The following is a 21,927-nucleotide window of genomic DNA, read 5'->3' on the forward strand; positions in this document are numbered from 1 at the left end:
GGCTCTTTTTGTATATGGAGGAAAGAAGAGACAATTTGGGAAGAATTTTGTTTCCTCAATGAGCTCCAATCACCATGTTGGTATACACTAGCTGTCAGCAGACACATGCAGTGGAACAATCCATTGCAACTCTCGGCATCGGTCAGAGAAGACAATACATAAGTATCACTCTTTCTTGCAACAGGTATTGTGCTTCTTCATCATAAGCAAACATCCACATGTGAAGTTTATCATGTTGGAAGTAGACTGGTCCTGAAAGTTGAAAGAAGGTTGAAAATGAGTGAGAGAACTTTTACAAGCCAGAAAAACTGTAATAAAAATGTAGACCTAAATACATATATTTCATAAAAAATCTAGAAAAAAAAAGGAGTGAGGGGAAGTAGAGAAAGAGATTAGAAAGGGAAAACGGAAAATGTGTGAAATAGATAGATGATAGATAGATAGATAGATAGATAGATAGATAGATAGATAGATAGATAGATAGATAGATAGATAGATAGATAGATAGATAGATGTGAAACCTTAAGTATGGAAATTTTGGAGGGAAGTTAGATGGTAATCTGTTAGATAAGAACCAACACTTACATTTTTACAAGAGCCAATCTCATGACAGTTTCTTCATTCATAATGGCAGAAAACTAAGCCTTTCACCTCACAAGAGTTCAGCCCAATCCAATCCAAGCCAATTTGTCTTCTAGCTAGAAAACCGTTTGCCTGATTCATGTCCAAAGATCACTTCTTTACTCCTCATTTGAAAGAGGAGAAAAGGGGTCCAAATTTTACTTTTGCTGAGACTGGTGTAAATCAGGAACAGATGTGAAGCCACATTGCTTGATGCTGTACTAGAAAGTGCTTGGATACTAGCACGAGGAGTGCAGTTTAAAAACCTATTTAGAACAAAATAGAATATGAAAATATGTGTTAAACTCAACCATTTTCTCCTCTCCCCCACCCGGATGTAAATCAGGAGTACCTCCATTGGCATCAGCAGGACTGATTCTGCTCTCACTCACTCCAATGTTATTCTAGTGTATCCCCAAAATGGCCAGTGTAGAACTTTGTTGTAAAGTTGGCTTAAGAGACAACAGAATCAGATATCATGTGTCCTTATGTTTAATTGTCTGACTGCACCACAGAGCCAGTTTCTCTCTCTCCACCTCCCACCCACTATAAACTAGTAATTATTTTAAATTAACTCTTCTGCCTTTTCTAACTTAGGTGTCTTCCCACTCAAGAAGGACTAATATTTTATCACCAAAAACAAATCAGGGTAGCTACTGGAAACATGACATGGTCAGATGATACTAAAATTACTTACTTTTCAGGAATATACACCACCACAGTGATTCACAGATAATCCATTGGGCTTATTTCATTTTAAAAAGTGGATCTTAAGAAATATGATAAAGAAAAAAATAAGAAAAAAACAAAACAAACCCCTGAGATTTGAAACGTTCAGAAATCATATGACAGGGAAGCAATGATAAAAGTGCTTCCTTGATTTCACTGATTTCTTACACAAGAGAAAAAAATATGAGTTTTCCATCTGCATACATTTGTGATTATATTTCTGAATGTAGCTCATCTTTATATATTGTGCTCTATGATACCATAGGAAGCAGCAGCACCTTTCTTAGCTGACTCTGAGTAACTCTGAATGTTTCGTTAACTCACCCTTTACCTGCTTTTTAAAGTGACTTTCCTTTTCCCATAGGACACATTCTTTAAGCAGTCAATTAACTTTGTTTTCCACTTGTGTATAAGGATGTGATCTTTTTAAGAACTAAGAAACTATGAATTGCTGGTGCTGTAGAAAGAGTAGATCGCACTGGAGAATTTGCTCACTGACTGCTAAATTTCAGAATGTTTTGTAAACAACTATTTGAGTGGCAGGATGGGTCCATGGTTAGGTCTCTTGACTTGGACTTTAGACACCTAGGTTTGGGTCCCTACTTTGTCATAGACTTCCCGTGTCACTTAGGTCAGATTTTTAAAGGGATTAAGATGCCTACCAATGCAGAGAGGTGCCTAATGCACATTAAAATCAGTTTGAAGTCACCAGGAGTTAGGTATGTAAGTGCTTCTGAAAATCTCTGTAGGTTCTTGTCAGCATCTTTAGACACCTAAATACCTTTTAGAAAACTGACCCTAAGTAACACAGGAAGCCTGTAGCAGAAGAGGGCCTTGAACCAGCCCCGGCACACACACTAACCACTGGATCATCCTTCCTTTCTTTAGCTCTAGCTCACACACATGATCCAACAGGTTTCTTGACCACTCTCAGGCTTATCTCTAACATTTGGATTCTCCGAAGGAGAGGCGCTGGCTTGAATAGTTTTGGTGGATGAAAAGTCCCATAACTTTGTTGATTGACTAGGGCTACAACCCACTCCCATTGTTAACGCTTCCATTGATTGCAACAGGAATAGGACAAGGCCTATTGCTATGGAGCCTGGGGCTGGAGACGTCCCACTGTGCAATACTGTGCTGGGTGTAGTCCCCACTGCCCTGGGAAATTTTTACAAAAATGATTTTTTGGTGAAAAATTAAAAAATGCAAAATATTCAAAATGACGCCCTGGAGCATCATGAACATCATGATAGGTTCAATGCCTTATGCACCCCTCCTTCTCTTGGGGCCGCAGTCTTCTGCTGGACCACACATCCAATTATGCACCAGTTTTTCTCCTTGTTATATGGAGTGGGTGTGTGCTATGGGAGGTGTATTCTGGCCATAGACCCCAGCCCATAGTGGAAAATGGCAACAGAGGCCACCCAAACTACAACTACTAAGAGACACAATGGTGTCATTGTGAATAGAAATATTTTGGGGTTTGGCTGAAAAAAAACAGCTCCTCATGAAGGGGGCAGGGGTTAAGCTTTATTAACTAGCAGAATTGTTTGAGAAAATTTTGTTTGGTTGAAACCCCAATTTTCCATTTGCAAACAATTTAAATGGAAAATTCTTGGCCAGATATTTTTCTCTAGTCAAAGTCTGGTGCATGAGCTCAGATACAATGTAATAACTCCCCCACCTTCATCAGCATCTGTAAAGTTGGAACTTTGGATCATCAGACCTAAATCACAGCCATTTGACACTTGAGGAGGAAATCTATCTGGTGGCAGAGTAGTGGGCTGTTATCTTCTCTGTGGGCCAGTTCCCACAGGGGGATCCAGCAAACATTTTGTAAATATTTTATGGGAAGAGTTTAAGCACTGATTTTGATTTATTGTTCCATATTGATAACTGTAATTGCTGTTATAGTTCATGACAAAGGCATTTTTATTTAGTTGACAAAGAAAGATTTATTTATTATTACAGTACCATAACTCCAATGTGAGATTAGATCCCCCTTGCACTGCGCACTGCACAGCCACAGGGATAGTGTCCATACCTCAGAGAGTTTACATTTATAATAAACAAGGTAGGTGAAGGAATTGTGATCATGCCTGTTTGACAGATAGAGAACTGGGCCATAGAGACTTTTAATTGGGCTCTACAAAGGACTTGGGTGGAGATTTTAAATGAAAAAGGAAGAATTAGGTACCCAAATACTGTTGAAAACCAATGGAAATCGGGGTGAGACTTTTTTTTTTTAATGCCTAAGTGACTTAGGAGCACAAGTTCCATTGGCATTTGAAAAATCCCTCCCTGGATCTGTAATTTCTGTGGGCAATTTTGAACAATCCCTGTCCCAATGCATTGCCCAAGGTCACCCAGAGCTGAAAATTGAACCCCAGTATTCAGAGATCTGTTCCAGTAAACCAAGACCATCTTTCTTCTTCTAGAAAACAATATATTGGGTGTGTTACACTTGTTCATTAAATTTCTACTCATCCTTAAGACCAACTTCCCTCATTAGCTGAGCATCCTCTGAGCATGGACTCAAAAGAAAGTAATTTAATTTATTTTCCAATAATTAATGCACAATTAAGTCATGCTTCAAAGGCCATTTCAACAATGGAAGAGCCCCCTGTCACAGCAGTGTTCAGCCATCCTGCATCTTATGGCTGGTCCTTTGTTTGATGCCATAGCTAACTGTGGGATCTTTGTAATTCTACATATGTGAATCTGAAGAACAGAGACGGTTAGATCAACATGTTCATTAATTGTTGGTTCCTTAGGTTGTGAGAGGATGACTTTAGACACCTTGGGCCTGATTTTTCAGAAGTTTTTGGATATTGATTAGAACTCATCAGAAAATGGGAATTTTTCAATGACAGATATTTATTTCATCTAAGTTTTCCACAGAAAAGTTTGCCTTTTTGGCAAATATTGAAAATCAATTTCAGTTTTGAAATGCAACCACAGTGCCACATTGCAATTCCAGTTCAATTGCCTCATATAGTCAACACTTGTATAAACCGAGCTCCCTGATTGGACTACACCTACCATGGTTTCCTGTCATGGACGTGGGAGGCAGTTGCATCATGTGAGTCCCCACTTGTGATGCATTATGGGAGATGTAGTTTGGTTGGTGGGAGCAACCTAAAGAGGACGATGAGGATGTGAGGAAACTGAACCAAACTCCTATGAGGCACTGCCAAAATATTTCCAAGAAGTTGTTTTTTCAAGCATATGTTGTTGTTGTTTTTTAATGAAAAACTGAAATTTTCCATAGAATGTAAGCATTTGAGAAAAAAAAATTGTTTAGTCGAAATGCCAATTTTCTGTCAGAAAACACTTTCATGGAAAACCTCTGACCATCCTGAGTGCTGAGAAGCCACAACACCCATTGATTTCAGATGATTGAGGGGGATAAGTGAGAATGAGAGGAGCAAAGGACTGGTGAACAGAAACAGCACAGGGGGTTGGAAAGAGTACAAGAATTGAGGTGTACTCTAATGGGATAGGCATTTTTTGAATGTGGGAACCCAGAATAGGGCTAGAATGGTGGAAAAGTCAGCAGAGGGAGGAGCAGAGAGAGACAGAACAGGTGGGAAGTGTGTAAAGGTAGTAAAGCCCAGAGACAATGGGTTGGTATATATGTAGACAAGAGAGACATGGCAGTGTATTAATGATTGGTTTTCTCTCCATACAGTTTCAGAATCAATATGCTTCCAACACAAATCAGGGAGGGGGGATGGTCTTGTGGTCCCAAACATCACCACAGCACAGCCAAAAACTTTTGGTAAACTTTTGAGTAAACTTGGGCTGAGATTTCCAAAGGTGATCAAAGAAGCTAGCTACCCATTGATATTCAGATGGAGCTTGGAACCTAGGTTGGGATTTTTGAAAGAGCCTGCCAGAGCTCAGGACCCAAATGTCACTGAAATTCAAGGTGTGAGGCAAAGAGAAGAACTGAACAGAGACTTTCTCGGCTACAGCCCACTGTCTTAACCACAAGCCCATCCTTCCCCAGCAGTGTGGCTTGCCGAATTTCACCTAGATATAAGATAACACAGGTTTGCTTATTCCTAGTGTAGTATGACATCCATCCGAGACTCATCAGTAACCCCCTTCTCCAGCAGTCTTTAACTACATTCCCCAGTGCTCCTTGTGCCAAGCTTTGCCTTCCTCAGGGCAACCTTGACCTCCTTGTTCCTGAGGCAGTAGATGAGAGGGTTCAGGAGTGGCACCACCACAGTATAGAGCACTGACACCAGCTTATTGGAGTTGTAAGCATACATGGCCTTGGGCCTGGCGTAGGTGAAGAGGGTGGTGGAGTAGAACAAGACTACCACGGCCAAGTGGGAGCTGCAGGTAGAGAAGGCTTTTTGCCTGCCCTGGGATGAGGGGATCCTGAGCACAGTGAACAGAATACAGATGTATGAGGTGACCACAATGCACAGAGGCACCATGATGACCATCAGGGCCAGGATGAAGTCCACCAGCTCAGCCAGAGATGAGTCAGTGCAGGAGACATTCAATAGAGGTGAGATGTCGCAGAAGTAGTGGTTGATGGCGTCAATGCTGCAGAAGCTGAGCTGGGCGATGAAGCTCAGCTTGATTGCGGCGATGATCAAGCCACAAACCCAGCAGCTTGCAGCCAGCTGGGCGCAGAACCTATTGCTCATGATGGATGGGTACCGCAAAGGGTTGCATATGGCTAAGTAACGGTCATATGCCATGGCAGCCAAAAGGATGTACTCAGTGCACACAAAGGTCACGAAGAAATACAGCTGTGCCATGCATCCTTGGAAGGAAATGCGCTTATCCTGGGTCACAAAATCTGCCAGCATTTTGGGCACAATGACTGTCATGTACCAGATCTCCAGGAATGACAGGTTGCCCAGGAAGAAATACATGGGCTTGTGCAGCTGGTGGTTGGCCTGGATGACAAGAATGATGATGATATTTTCCATCAGTGTTAGCAAATAGGCCAGGAGGAAGACAGAGAAGAGGAGCAGCTGCAGCTCATCAGAAGTGGGTAATCCTAGCAGGATGAAGTGGCTGACATTGGTTTGATTTCCTTCGTCCATTCCTTATATGCAGTATTTTCCTCCTCCACCTGTGATGAATTTAATCATGATTAGCCAGATTCCAATGAGTCTAGATCCATGACTGTTCATTATTTGCTTGATAGTATCAACTAGCAGCCCAACCCAAGAGCGGGGCCCCTTGTATGTGTCTCTGTATAGATATATTGTACAAGAACAGTCGCTGCACCAAATACCTTCAGAATCTGAATAGACAAGAAGGACTCATATTGTAGATTCTTCACGCTGGAGACCATCGTTTTGTTCTGCATTTGTACAACACCTAACACAGTGAGATTTCAATGGGAGTTAGGCACCAATGTGTTTTTGAAAACACTACTAATCATCTATCTGCTTCTTTAGGTACTTGAAGGTCTTTGAAAAACTGTCCTATAGGACTAAAATTTCATTGAAAGTCAAGCACCCAAGGCCTTGAGTACAAATGAATTAAGCACCTAAAGTGCATATTTAGGTGCCTAAATCTTGGTTTGGGTGCCTAAATCCCAGTTTTAGGCTCCACTACAGTTCACAAAACTCTCACTGAACTCCGCAGGTGCCTAAATGCACTCAGCACCTGGGTTTTTGCAGTACAAGTTGCCTGGGTGTCTATGTATCTACCTTTGGCCATGCACACTGCTGCATCATCCTAGGTGTCCAGATACCCAACTCCCATCAAAGTCCTAAAGCGATTCACAAACCTGGGGAAGACAGGTGTTCAGCTGCCTAACTCCCATGTGGGGTCCTAAGCAGTAGGTATGTGCTCAGAGGCTGCCTATCAAATTGGGCCGCTCAGGCAAAGTCACACAAAATGATACAGTGCAAAGAAGAGAAATCAAGCCTGACTTTCAGTTTGGTGACTAGGGTACACACCTGGGACAGCCCCCCCGTTCATGTCCCCTCCCACCTGGTGCGGGGTAGGGATTTGAACAAGGATCTGCAAGTTCATAGTGAGAGCTCTCACCACTGGATGAAGGGATAATCTCTGTGTGACTGCCGCAATTTCTCCTGCTGAAGCATGGATAAATTATTAAAGAGTCACTAGGCCAGATAATGCCTATGCCTAGAGTATGCTCCTCCCCCCTCAGGCTGAGAGAGACCCAGACTTCAATCCTTCCACTCCAATGACTCATTAATTATTTATCCAGAGTCGAACCGCTTCAATAGGTAGATCCCTGCGTGGATACAAAATGTCTATCCACGGATGAGGATATCTGCAGATATGAACCGGTATCCACAGTGCTGCAGGGCTCTATCAGGAAGCGCAGCAGCAAAAGCAGAAGCCTGGTGGGCCACCGCACCCAGAAGCCAGTGCCCAATGGCGGCAGCTCTTTTGATATGGCTGTACCAGTGCCAGCCTGACCCCAGCCCTGCCCACTGCACTAGCACAACCAGGGACAGCTGCTGGTGAGCCTGGTGCCCACCCCTTGGGCATCGCTAGGGGCAGCACAGCCATACCAGAGGAGCTGCTGGCATGGGGTGCTGGCTCCTGGGAGTGGTGGCCCACCAGGCTGCTGCTTTCACCGCTGCAGTTCCCAGTAGACCCCTGCAGATCTGCAGATACCAATTTATAGCCACAGATATCCACATCTACGGATAGACATTTTGTATCTGGACAGGCCTCTATCAACAGGAGAGACTGAGGGAGCTCTATATCAGAACATTCAAAGCCTGGAGATTAGGGAACTTGCCTGAGAGACAGCAGTTTACGCTTCAAATCCCTTTGACTAATCACTGGGCTATCAGTTATGAAGAAGGTGATTCTTCCCTCATCCTCTGGCTTCTTGCAAAATATGCCTTAGGCACCTAACTCCAGAGAGGGATCACAGCTGAGAATTGCTAAGCAGAAACAGGTGCTTCCCTGTGGCCTAGATTTAGTCACCTAGCTCAGAGACAGGGGTGAGACTAGCATACACCCCTCTCATTAGCATCTCCCATTGGCTAGCTTAGGCTCTTCTCTGGCTAGTATGGTGGCTTTGGGAATCATAACCTAAGACATCTGATTCTCCCCTTTCATTGCATAGGGAGCCTGGGTGCCAACCGCAGGCTTTGTAACTTGCAGTGTGTGATTTCCTAGACACTTACCAACTAGGTGTTCATTGTCACAATGTCTAAGCACGTTTGTCAATATACTCCTCAATGACCTTTGCTATAGGATGGAGGTTCCTAAATCACCTAGGTGGTTTTGAAGATATTCAAGTACCTAAGTCCATAAGACTACTTTGAAAATCCCAGCGTATACCACAAATTGGAAATAAAATTACCTTTTAGGATGAAGATCAAACAAAGTGACAAAGCAAATACAATTGTGTGTGGTGGAGTTGCAATAAAAGATTGGTATTGTTATAGGAACCTAAGGGAGTTAGGCACACAACTCCCATTGAATTGGCATCTAACTCCTAAAGGCTCCCTTTATATATATAATCTTTATCTATACTACTCCTTTGGGCTCCTTTGATTATCTATCTATCTATCTCAGATGATCCTAAAGGAGTTAGAAAGGCTTCTCAAGGAGTTATATATAATTGATTTTTTTTCTTTCAGAAATAATGGGTGAAAAAAAGACAAAAGAAGTAAAATGGAAAGGAATGGAAAGAGAGGAAAATGCTGGCCATGTTGCTAGGATGCACAGAGATCTCCACATGCAGCACTCTCAAATTTTCTATCGACGTGCAAAGGAGTGCATGTTCTAACCCTGCCTGGTGCCCCCTCAGTCCTGCCCTAGAGATTCAAAAATTCATAGCATCTGAAAACTTCCCTACATGACTGCAGATAGCATGCCATCACCCCTGGTCACCTGGTGGGTTCAGTGTGTGTGTGTGTATGTGTGTGTGACAGGAGAGGAACATCCCAGTTTCCATCCACTAGAGATTAAACAAAAGTTTCTAGAAAGTTGGGCCAGTTTTTCTCAATTTTTGCTGAGGTCCCTCATTTCCAATATGTTACCCGCTCTTTAGGTTCCAGGTCAGCCAAGTCACTGGGCCAGACTTCTTTGTCTGGAGTGAGTCTGCTCTCTCACCCAAGCAATGTGAGTCATTTGGCTAGGTAGGGCGATTGCCATGATAATGGATACCTCCTCCTTTAGACTCCTTTGAAAATTCCAGACACCCATAAGAACTGCACTTACATTTCAATGTGGTGTCAACATGCAGCAAGGTGAGACATTTCTTTCAGTGGAGCTGTATCCAAAACTTGAATCTGTGAATATTTAAAGGAGAGGATTCATTAATAGAATACTTGCATATAGGAAACTGGATGGGTGCACCATCCCATGCACTAGTATCTAATCAATAAGCGAAAGATATCTGTAACCAAGTCTTTATTATAGAAAAGACCAGTGGCAATAAGTAATTCCTAATCAGCTAAAATCATCTCTTAATGGGTCACTGTCTCATCAATCACTGAAGACATTTGCAATACCAAATGTCTCTCATCAATCACAAGAAATCCCTTCCTTGACATCTGGACACATTCTCCACTGGTCAATCAGGTCAGAGAAAAATCTTATGTACGTTCCATCATTTGATCACATGCTAAATTCAACCTAAGTAAAGAGTGCCTAGAATTAGAGAAACAAAAACTAGAATGATAGAGACAAAATACTTTGGGCTTGTGCACAGAATTTCATGGGGTCTTATATACAAAGAGTCATGGGGAGATTGGTTCACTTGCTAACAACTAATCCCTCATACATCAATCTGCCCAGTCATTAAACTCCACAGTCTTAGATACCACAGTTTAAATAGATCGATCGATCGATCAATCGATCTCCACATTTTTTTAAAAAACAAAACAAAACACAACACTGCCTTTCTTATCTTCAGTGCTGTTCCATCTCTCTACTTGTCTATGATTTGCAACCAGTGGTGTGTGAGAAATAGATTGGTGAGCTTCCTTCTTGTTGCTATGGGGCCAGGTCTCCATATTACAAAGCCCAGTTGCAAAAGTGCAATGAGTAGATTTTGGAATGGGGACCAATGGCAAAGTAACTCATTTTAAACACAATTAATGACTTCTACTATGCACAGTCAGCTATTGCTAATCTTGGCCACCACTAATTGCAATAGATTTACTTCTGATTTACTTTGGGGTGAATGAGAGGCAAATAAGACGCAGTAGATTTACACTCCTGATTTACACTTTGGTGGCTGAAAGGAGAATCTGGTTATTAACTACTAATTGCTGCTGCTATTAGAAACACTGGATAATATAAAAATAATTCCCTTGGGTTCCTTTAAAGATCACAGACAAAGCATGACACTCTTCCTCTCTTTCTCCATTACATAGATAAGGTGGAGGAGGTAATATCTTTTATTGGACCAACTTCTGTTGGTGAGAGATGGACAAGCTTTTGAGCCACATAGACCTCTTCTTCAGGTCTGGGAACGATATTCCCAGTATCACAGCAAAATGCAACGTGGAACAGATTGTTCTGCATAAGTAGTTAACGCAGATGATAACGGACCATTCAACATTAGTGGTTTACAGATTGTTGTAATAAGCCATAAATCCAGTGCCTCTGACTTCAATCTTTATTTATCACATTGAGAAATAATATCAATGTTTATTTTTAAGTATTTTTCCAATGTTTATCAATTTAAATTTTATCAATCTAAATGCTCACAGTTGCACAAAATTATGGATGTTAAGCATTTCTTTATTTTGTATTTATCAATTAAACTGTTCACAGTTGCAGGAAATTATGAGTGAGGTCAAACAAAAAGTTTCAGGCAATAATTATTTAATGGCCAAAGACACTGAGATTCAAAAAGTGAAAGTTTTATAACCATTGAAACACAAGTAGTCGACATCATATGTCAAAATATACAAAGTAAATATCTTTAAGTCACACTCTCATAAGGTCGCAGGTAGCTTTTTTTTTATTACTTTGCTTATCTGTAAATTTCAATTACTATCAATGGAAATATTTTTTTTCATTTTGTGTGTGTGTGTGATGGAATCTTTATTTTCCAATATTAAACAATAAAAATCTAATCTTCCAAGCCTAGATACATATGGACTATAATCTAAAGATATCTTAATTAAGGGCATGTATAGAGATGAACATGTATACATTATATCTCTGACTTTCAAAGGAGTATGAGTGAGTTAGAGAGACAAGGTAGGTTAGGTAATATCTCTTACTGGACCTGCTTCTGTTGGTAAGAGAGACAAGATTTTGAACTTACAGGAAGCTCGTCTTCAGGTCTGGGAAAGATACTCTGAGTGTCACAGCTAAATGCAAAGTGGAACAGATTGTTTAGCATAATTAACATGTATTTCAAGAGACCTGTCAAGGTGAAGTGGCCTGTGAACACTCTTTCAGTCACTGGGGGGAAGTAAGGAGGGACAAGGCAGCTGGAAAGGGAATTAGTGGCTTATAGATTTATGTAATAAGCCATAAATTTAGTGTCTCTATTCAGTCTTCTCAAATGACAAGCCGAGAGCTTAAATTCATAACTAACAATCATTGGCAGAATACAGATACTGGATTTACAACAATCTATAACTCACTAGCAACCACCCCCAGGCGTACTTTCCTGCTTCCATTTCCTTCTCCCCCTATGACTGGAGGAGTGTTAACGGGCCACTTCACCTTGAAGGGTCCCTTGAAATACGTATGAACTACTTATGCCCAACAATCTGTTCCACTTTGAATTTCACAGTGAAGTTCAGAGTACCTTTCCCAGACCTGCAGAAGAGCTCTGTGTAAACTCAAAAGCTCTCTTCCCAATAGAAGCTGGTCTAATAAAAATATTACCTCACCCACCTTGTCTCTCTAATATCCTGTGACCAACATGGCTACAACAACACTGCATGTAAGTGAGCATCAGACTTCCATAGGCTTTCCATGGATTGCAGACCTCTAATTCCCTAGGTCCTTTCGAGAATCCCAGCCTATGTAAAGATATATATGGATAAATAGATCCGTACATAATTTCAATATAGGTCTAATCCAGATTTACATTTCAGAAACAAAATGGGGAACACTTCAGAAAAACCCCTTTGCAATAGAAGGAAAACTTGCCTTAACCTTGTATATTATCAGAGCAAAGTTCAAATCACTTCTGTGTACGTAGCCCTAATCAAACTTGGAGTAGCTGGACAGCAGAGAAGATATGAAGAGCAGAGTTTAGTTCCGGCTACATGAAATATGCTGGTACAGGTATTTATGTGCCTCTTTATTTACCTTCAGTGTCCCTTGAGAATTGATCTGAAAATTCCAACTGCGTCCCAGTGGAAGCAATCACAACAAAGAACAAACACATTTTTTCCATGGGTTTTCTCAGTGAGCTCAAGAATAGGGACCACTAAAGGCTTCTAAGATAAGCTAAAAATCAAATAATTAAGATCAGATTTTCCTCGAACGTTTGCAGTGCTGCTGTAACCATGTCCCAGGATATGAGAAAGACAAGGTGGGTGAGGTAATATCTTTTGTTGGACTAACTTCTGTTGGTGAAAAAGACAAGAGCTTGTCTCTTTCGCCTACAGAAGTTGGTCCTATAAAACAGAGGTCTCCAAAGTGGGGTGCGCAAGATGATCCATTGGAGGGCGCAGCAGGAGGAACGCCGCCATGGGGGTGGGGGAAAGGCTCCTGGAGGAGGGAGTGAGCAAGGAAGCTGCCTCCCCCTCCCCCACAGGCAGGGACACCCGGAACGCAGGGGCTTTAGGGGCTGCAGGGACCTGGGCTAAAGGGGCCCCAGAGTCCTGGCCTGCAGCTCTAAAGTGCAGGTCCTGGCCTGCAGCTCTAAAGAGCCTTTCAGAATGCTGCCCTGAGTTCTCTGGCCCATGGAGGAGCAGGGGCAGCTGCACAGCCAGCAGCCGGAGAGAAGCGGCGTTTTGAAGGGGAAAGTGGCGCTTCTCTCTGGCTGCTGGCTGTGAGGCTGCCCCTGCTCCTCCTGAGTCCTCCGGCTCGTGCTCACGGGGCCACATTCCCAAAGGGGCTTTAGAGCTGCAAACCAGGGCCCTGGGGTCCCCTTAGCCCGGGGCCCTGCAGCCCCCAAAGCCCCTGTGTTCTGGGTGGCCCTGCCTGCGGGGCGGGGTGACTCCCAGAATCATGGCCATGGGGTTGGTGCCGCACTGCACAAAGCCACCTGCACACCCCCTGCACCAAACAGGAGTTGCCCCAGGGAAGTGCTCTGTGCCTCCTGCCTGCCCCAGCCCTCAGCCTCCTCCCGCAACCCCACCCTGAGCGCCCTCCTGCACCCTAACTGCCTCCCAGACTCCACACTCCCACCCTGAGCCCCTTCCCGCACCCTAACCCTAATCCAGACCTTCGAATCACTGCATCACAAAGTGTTAAACCAAGATTTTCGGAAATAATGAAGCATATTCAATCACATTGCTCTCACTAAAAATATTATTATTAATAATATTTTTTGTGAAAGCAAAAATATTTTTGTACTGTTAATAAATAAAATACAATAAAAATTATTTTTAAAAAATATTGTTTATTTCATCTTTATCTCATCCTTTTTTATTTCTGTTTCTGTGTGTTTTATAAAGTACATAATATATTAGTATAGTAGTAAATGTATGTAATTTATACATAAATAAATATATTTATATTGGGGGTGCATGCTCAAAATGTTTTTACTGAAAGTGTTGCACGATCAAAAATGTTTGGAGACCACTGTTATAAGAGATATTACCTCACCCACCATGTCTCTCTCCTCACTCAAGTTTCACAATGCTGTAACTACACTGACTTCAAAATTTCCTCAGCTTTGCAAAAGTTACAGGGCGGTGGCGTTATCCAGTTTCATTGTTCCTACTGCTGCTCAGTAACTTTTCAAAAGTTGCAGCATTTTGAGAAGTTACAAAGCAGAAAAAGAGAAGAAAAATAAAAGGAAAAAGTAGTAAACAAACCAAACAAAACCTAAAAATGGATTTAGTACTTAAAAAATAAAAAGGTGGGCTTTAAAAAATCCAAAATGTACAAAAAGTGAAACAAAATGAAAATGTTCAGCTCATAATTAAATAGAACAAATATTGTTTCATATAGGAATATCCTGTAGAAAAACTTTTTAAAAAATATTCAGAAATGACATTTTCATTTGAAAAAGTTTATTTTTGATGAAACCCCATTTCTTGGTGAAAAAAAAATTTGAAAAATGTTCAGCCAGCTCTAAGTCCATTACAGTTACTCCTGATTTACACAGAGGTGAGTGAGAGGAAAAGCACTCCCTGTTATTTCAAAAAAAGTTACTCCTACTTTACTGTGAGGTGAGCGAGCGAAGGTTCAAACTCATTGACTCATATGGAGTTACTCCTGATTTATACCGGGGTAAGTGAGAAGGGAATCAGTGCCTAAAAAACAGTGTGACTTGGCACATTACAAATGCATACCTTGACCTATATATAGATGCTAGCTAGAGATTATTAGATAGTTAGCGGACAGAAGGAGGGGCAGAAAAATCAATGGCATGGTTAGACAGATGAATAAATAATGATATATTCAGATATACCTATTGCATAGAACTGGAAAGGACATTGAGTCCAGCCTGCTACCTTCACTAGCATGACCAACTACTGATTTCACCCCACATCCCTACGTGGCCCCCTCAAGGATTGAACTCACAACTGTGTGTTTAGCAAGCCAATGCTCATGTCACTGAGCTATCCCTCCCCACTAAAGAACTGCTGATAGACTTCATAGACACATTAAGGAGAAGATTTTCAATCCACCATGGGCATTTAGGCACCCAATTCTTGTATAAATGAGTGAGAATAGGCCAATCTAATACCTTCAGTAGCACTGAAATCTCAGCCTACATGGATAGACGGAGGGGTATATATGACACTAGGCAGCTAGACAAGCTGAGAGACAGAGTCCTGCAACTCTACATTTCCCGTTGCACTACTGGTCATGTCCTGCCCTGGTGAGTAAGTTCAACTGGGTATCACTGAGTTGCTCTGCTCCTATAACTGCCACAGTGCTATGGTGCGTGACACACTCACATCAAAACCCACAGGGGGCATTGAAATTCCATGCCTAAAGATGGCATTTCAGATTGCCCAACTCTGCTCCCATCAAGGCTTATGAAGGCTTTAACACTGAAACAGTGTTAGGCCACCACTGAACACCTTCATAAATCTCTTCCTGATGTGGTCCAGGGAAGAAAACCTGAGGCTGAATGTTCTCTATCATTCCCTCAGGTACCATAGATGAAATATTGTTGCCTATCTGGTCGCAACTGAAGTAACCTGGTTCTGAAATCCACCTGCGTCTGCTTAAAGGTCCAGCCAAAATATTCTGACTGGGATTTTCTAAAAAGAGCCTAAGAGGAATAAGGTGGGTGAGGTAATATATTTTATTGGATCAACTTCTGTTGGAGATAGAAACAAAGAGTTGGTCCATTAAAAGCTATTACCTCACTCACCTTTTCTCTCTAATATCCTGGGACTAACATGGCTATAGCAACCCTGCATCCCCAGGAGGAATATACACTCAACTCTCATTGACTTCCCTACTCTTAGTCCAGTACCTTATCCTGAATACCATAATACCTCCATGAAACCTGTCATCTAGACTGATCATAGAGTCTCTCATGTGTCCAGACGGGACTTTTCAATAAATGGAATAATAAGTCCTAATATTAATTAGAGATTGTGATGAAGTGTGGGGGGGTTCTTAATGATTTGTATGAATATTGTATGCATGCTTCAGTTTCCATTACGTGTTGCATGATTAACCAGGCAGTGGGATAACAGTGTTTAATCTTTGCAGAGACTCTCTGACTGTGGTCTAGCTGCCAGAACCCCAAACAATGGCCTCATATTTTGTAATTTAGCAACTGATGGCCGGGGAGAGAGAGACAACTTCTACAAGAAGCCAGCCAGGTATGACATGTTGGAGAAGAAAAAGAGAGAGAGAGAGAGACAGACAGACAGACAGACAGAGAGGTAGAGGCCAAGGGACAAGTTTTGCCTGGGAAACTGAACAAAGGATGGAAGGACAACTGGACATGACTGGGGATGGGCTGTTGAAAGTGAATCCATCGTCTGGTTTTTGGGGCTGTAAGGGGGAGCCAGGGGACTCTGGGTCTACCCAAGATGAGTTTTACTGTAACTTTCTGGCTTTTGTGCTAACGAAGAACTTTCCTACACTGTTTTCCAGACAACTAATAAACCTTCTGTTTTACAGTGCTGGCTGGGAGTCATTGCTGACTGCAGAAGTTGGGGTGCATGGCCCCTTTGGGGGGGGTGTAAGGCTTCCCCAACTGTCCTATCCAGGTGGACTGCCTGGGGGGGAGCCCACAATATGGAACAGGGATGCTGCACACTCTGAAGTCTGTCCCAGGAGGCACTGAAGCCAAGGAGGCTTACTCTAGTGAAAGTGCACCGTGTGGGGTTGTCACGCTGAAGAGGGTACTGACTGAAACTGATTGAGAGCTGTTCCAGAGCACCAAACCTGTGCACCCATGACAAAGATTAACACTTTTTAAAAAATAATAATTTACTTAATATATGTATATATGGTTACAGCTTGCCATTTGCTTGTACTTATTCATGTTTCACAAAATAATTCCCATGGGTAATTTGAGGTCTGTAGACAATGTGAAAATTTTATATCGGTGTACAAGATATCATTGGTAGCTTTGATTGATTGTTCAGGTCACATGATGTTGCTTGCTACAGCTGGTTGAAAAATGCCAATTATTTTTCACTGGAAATGTTTTTTAATACTTTCCAGTGAAATTTTGGGGGACTTTGCTCAAGAAGAAAGACCAGAAGCAGAAATTGTTCAATTTTCTAAAATTATTTGCAGTAAAATAACTTATCGGGTAAAATTTTCATTTTTTTGGGAAAAATCTTTTTTTCAATTGAAAAACTAACTTTTTATATTAAAAAAAAATTCCAGTTTCACATTTTTTGGTTGAAAAAACAGAACATTTAGACAAAAATACAAAAAAAAATCCTTTGTTTTATTATTTATCATTAATCATGTTTATTATGGTAGCATCCACGGATCAACCAAGATCAGGACCCCGTTGTGTTCAGTTCTGCATAAACACAGATTAGCTGACAGTCCCTCGCAATCTAAAGAAAACACAAGCAAATCAATCAATAGGATGGCAACAAATGTCATGTGAGTGCCACCATTTCTTTCTCCCTTGGGTGAGTTAAATTAGGAGGATGTTAGGGAAATGGAAAGACAAGGGAAGGGAGAAGGAACACATGGACAGAACAGGGAAAATGTCTGGAAGGAAAACATGAAGAGCAGGTGCAGAATGAAGCTGAGGTTAAGAGACTGTGAGATGGTGGGAAGGGAAGAGGATGTTGGAACAAACTATGTCGGAATTGTAGGCTAAGGACATGGGAACAATGCATGGGTTGCTGTGTCCCCAGAGAACACAACGACTTGATGGTGCTACTGCATGCTCAAGTTGAAGTTCTGCTTGTACTGATAGGCTTTAATAGATTCTGAGATTTTAAGGCCAGAAGGGCCCATCATGATCATCTAGTTTGACCTGTGACATAACACAGGCCAGAGGTTTTTACCCAGCGATCTCTGTGTGAAGTTCAATTTTGTTTTTTTTTTCCATTTTCTTCCTTCCCATGCCCTCCATTTCTAAGTGTACTGATGTTTCTGCAGCTGAACTCCTTTGCTAATGAAAGTCTTCTTCAGGGCCTCTTTGACCTCCTTGTTCCTCAGACAGTAGATGATGGGGTTGAAAAGTGGGACAACAATGGCGTAGAGAGCAGAAACAATTTTGTTGGTGTTGTGGGATGGAAGGCCCTGGGGCCGAATGTAGATGAAAATGCTGGCAGCATAGAAGATAATAACCACAATGAGGTGTGACATGCAAGTGGAGAATGCTTTCTGGCGGCCCCGTGTGGAGGGGATGTGGAGAATGGTGGAGATGATACAAGCATAGGAAAGGATTATTACAGAGAGGGGAATCAGCAAGATAAACAGGGCAGCAACAAAATCTACCAGTGCTGCCTGGGTCATGTCTGTGCAGGCTAAGTTCAAGAGGGGGGACACATCACAGAAGAAATGATTGATGACATTGGGACCACAGTACGTCAGTTGAGATATAAGAAAAACCTTCCATGCAGAGATGAAGAAGCCGCAGAGCCAGGACCCAGCTGCCATGCAGATACATAGAGCCTGGCTCACAATGGCCGGGTAACGAAGTGGGTTGCAGATGGCAACATACCGGTCATAGGCCATGACGGCTAGAAGGATGCACTCAGTGTTCCCCAAGCCGAGGAAGAAATAGAGCTGCGTCATACAGCCTATGAAGGAAATGCGTTTGCTCCCAGACACGAAGTTGACCATAGTCTTGGGCACGGTGACTGTGACGTACAAGATTTCCAGGAAGGACAAGTTACTCAGGAAGAAGTACATGGGGCAGTGGAGGTGACAGTTCACCCGGATCGTCATGATGATGATGACATTTTCCAGCACTACTAAGGTGTAGGCAATGAGAAAGCTCGTGAAGAAGAGGAGCTGCAGATGAGGAGCTACGGGGAACCCCAGGAGAATGAATTCTGTGTCACTGGTTTGATTTCTCATCTCCATGTCTAACAGCCAGCTCTGTAATAAATAAATATATAATCAGAACAACAACATATTTACTACTAGTGATTATCAGTATGTTATCTATCGATCAATTGATTTACCCCCTTATACACACATCTATCAACCGATCAACCTATCTGCTGATCTAATTCCATAGTTCTTTCTATCTCCCAATGCCTTTTTACATTTTATTGGCAATCTTCTTCACACTACAGATAATTCTAATGCTAATCAGTGAGAATTTCAAAAGCAGTTAAGTGACTTACTATTAAAAATTTCATTAGCATTTCAATAGCATTTGTGCTCCTAAATTACCTATGTGAGTTTCACACCTAACCTGCTTAGGTGGTTTTTAAAACCCCACTCAATGCCTAGTTGCATCTTTAGGTCCCTAAATACCTTTGAGAATCTGGCCCTTATGCACATTTGAAAAGCAAAACTACTAATAATACTGGGTGTCCTTTGTGCTTATGTCAACACTGGTGAAGAATATGATGAATGATGAAACCAGTACACAGGTCATTACTTAAAGATTTGGGCTGAAGAAAAGGGATCATCTCTAGGCACTATTGTAGCATAAATATTGTAGCATAAAAACAACAGTGATAATTGTCTATATGTTTGTACAGATCCTATTACAATGGTGACCAGAACAAGCTGTACTCTAGGAGTTACTATAATTAATATAAAAGACAGATTTGCATCCAGGGAGTGAGGAAGTAAATGAGTGCAAGGAGCCAAAATATTATCTTGCACTGGATACCTGTAACAACCTTCTACTCAGTTATTACTCAGTCAATCAAGGTGCTAGTCGGATTCAATAGGTATGTTTACATGGCGAAAGAAAACAGACAAACCCAAAGGTGCAGCAGCAAGTTTCAGAGTTTGGATCTGCAGACACAGGCTCTTGTGACGGTGCAAAAAATCAGCTGTGCAGCATTTGGGCTTGGGCTGGACCTGCATTATGTGACATGTACTAAAGAGAGTGGATTGTCTTGCTGTGATCTGTATGACACTTCTTAAATAAATGATCAAAATTCATTTAATTTCATTTGAAGAATCTGAGCTAATTATATTTTGACTGATCTTTTAATTGCATCTCTTAACCAATTTGTACAAAATAAGAAATTTCAGAAAGACCTCTATAGGATATGTGGTGAGGGACAAGTAAGCAACTAGATAGATAGATAGATAGATAGATAGATAGATAGATAGATCCACAGACTGTACAGTCATCATCATCAAAATATCTCTCTCTCCACTCATTATTCCTCGCACTGTCTAATCTCTATTTTAATGCACTCAGCATCCTAGTAACTAGACATTTTCCATGTATACATGTCATCTATGTATACATTTCTAAAATGCTTCCCTTACACCTCCCGGAATGTGATACCTTTTGGAACGTTTTCTAAGAAGGCTATCAAAGCTGCCAACTTTCCCATAAAGAGTTCCCTTAAACAGGGAAGTGTCGAGAAAGAAGACAAACTTTAATTACTTTTCATCAGCTCCAAGACTCATTCTGTAAAACACTACTCAGTATTCTATGGGAAAACATCATCTGGCTTAAAAAGATAACAATTAGAATAAAAATTGACTTGCCCTTAACAGATATGACTCTTCCCAACAACGTTATGTAGCTTGGAGTGTTTAAAGTGCAGAGAGAATGTGAAGAACTGGCAGTGTTCTTTGCCTCATGCTGATGCAGGTGTAGCTAGCACATTATCAGCCCTTCTCTGTCCCATGAGATTTGGTCTGTAAATTATCATTACCTCTCCCAACGGAAGCAATCACACAAGATAAACAAATATCATCTCACCCTCCTAGCCATAATGTTCATCAGTCCAGAGAAATCAGCCTCCGATGGCTAGTGTGATCTAGTGGATGAGGTCATGTATTGGAAGACTTATGTCCTATCCTATGTTCTCTCACTGATCTGCTGTGCTATCTTCAGCAGGTTGTTTTCCGTCTGACCCTTTGTCTGCCTTGTCTGTTTAGATTATATACTCTCCATGACCTCTTGTCCTGTATATACAGCACCTGGCAAATTGTGAGCTGATCTTGCGTGGAACCTCAAGGTACTACTTTAGTAATAATGAGGTAGAAAACAGCTTCTGAGAGAAGCAAGAAGCAGCAGTTGAAATGAATCCAAGATAGAATAGTGTGATTGTGAGCAGGTGTGTAAGGCACAGGTAGACGGACACAGGGCAGACAAATGGATGCCAATTGGATAACAGAAGTGCAGATAGACAAATAGATGAGAGAAGTATAGAAAAAGATAAACCAAGGAGGAAGGGTAGATAGATGCTATGCTTGAAAGGATGGCTCAATGATTAGGTCTGGGATTTTCAAAGGTGATTAAGGGATTTAGGTGCCCAACTCCCATTGAAATTTATGTTCATTGAAAATCTGACTGTACACAGAGAGATAAGAGGGAGAGAGAGAGAGACATAGAGAGAGAGAGAGAGTGTGTATCTTGTAGACTTAAGGCAAAATTTTCAAAAAATGCCTAATAGCCAGATTTTCAAAGGATGTAGATCCCAAAAGCTGGAGATAGGAACCTGTGGCTAGATTCATAAAGGAAATTAAGTGCCTCAAAAATCACTGGGATTCACAGAGACTGAGTTGGGTATCCAGGTTCCCTCTACAATGAATGAGGAGAGAGAAGCATTTCAGAATGGGATCCACAAAACCCAGTATGCTAGGCAGGGAACCTCTAAGCTAGCCAAAGGGAGATGCCAAGGAGAGGGGTGAGTGCTAAACCCTGCACCACTCGGAGAGTGTGGTATCTTAATCCAGGCTGCAGGGAGGCACCTATCCCTCTTTGGGATTCTCAGCCATGAACTGTCTCCCAGAGTTAGGCACCTGTGCCATTTTTGCAAGAAGTCAGGACGAGACCAACTGAGGAAGTTGCACATCAGATTGTCCCTTAGCCCAGTGGTTAGCACACTCATCTGGCTGGTGGCTGAGCCACCAACA

General features: G+C 41.8%; 2 protein-coding genes across 2 annotated transcripts; both read right to left on the bottom strand.

Annotated features, from left to right (window-relative positions):
- Positions 1–5,474: 5,474 nt before the first annotated feature.
- Positions 5,475–6,422, bottom strand: LOC115638108 (olfactory receptor 6Y1-like). Its single transcript, XM_030539689.1, has one exon. It carries the CDS (start codon positions 6,420–6,422, stop codon positions 5,475–5,477), a length of 948 nt encoding a protein of 315 aa, XP_030395549.1.
- An 11,569-nt stretch (positions 6,423–17,991) lies between these two features.
- LOC115638109 (olfactory receptor 6A2-like) lies at positions 17,992–18,951 on the bottom strand. The gene has a single exon (XM_030539690.1). It carries the CDS (start codon positions 18,946–18,948, stop codon positions 17,992–17,994), a length of 957 nt encoding a protein of 318 aa, XP_030395550.1. The 5' UTR covers positions 18,949–18,951.
- Between the last annotated feature and the right edge of the window lie 2,976 nt (positions 18,952–21,927).

This window comes from Gopherus evgoodei, chromosome 21 (genome assembly GCF_007399415.2).
Source record: "Gopherus evgoodei ecotype Sinaloan lineage chromosome 21, rGopEvg1_v1.p, whole genome shotgun sequence".
NCBI classification, from domain to species: domain Eukaryota; kingdom Metazoa; phylum Chordata; order Testudines; family Testudinidae; genus Gopherus; species Gopherus evgoodei.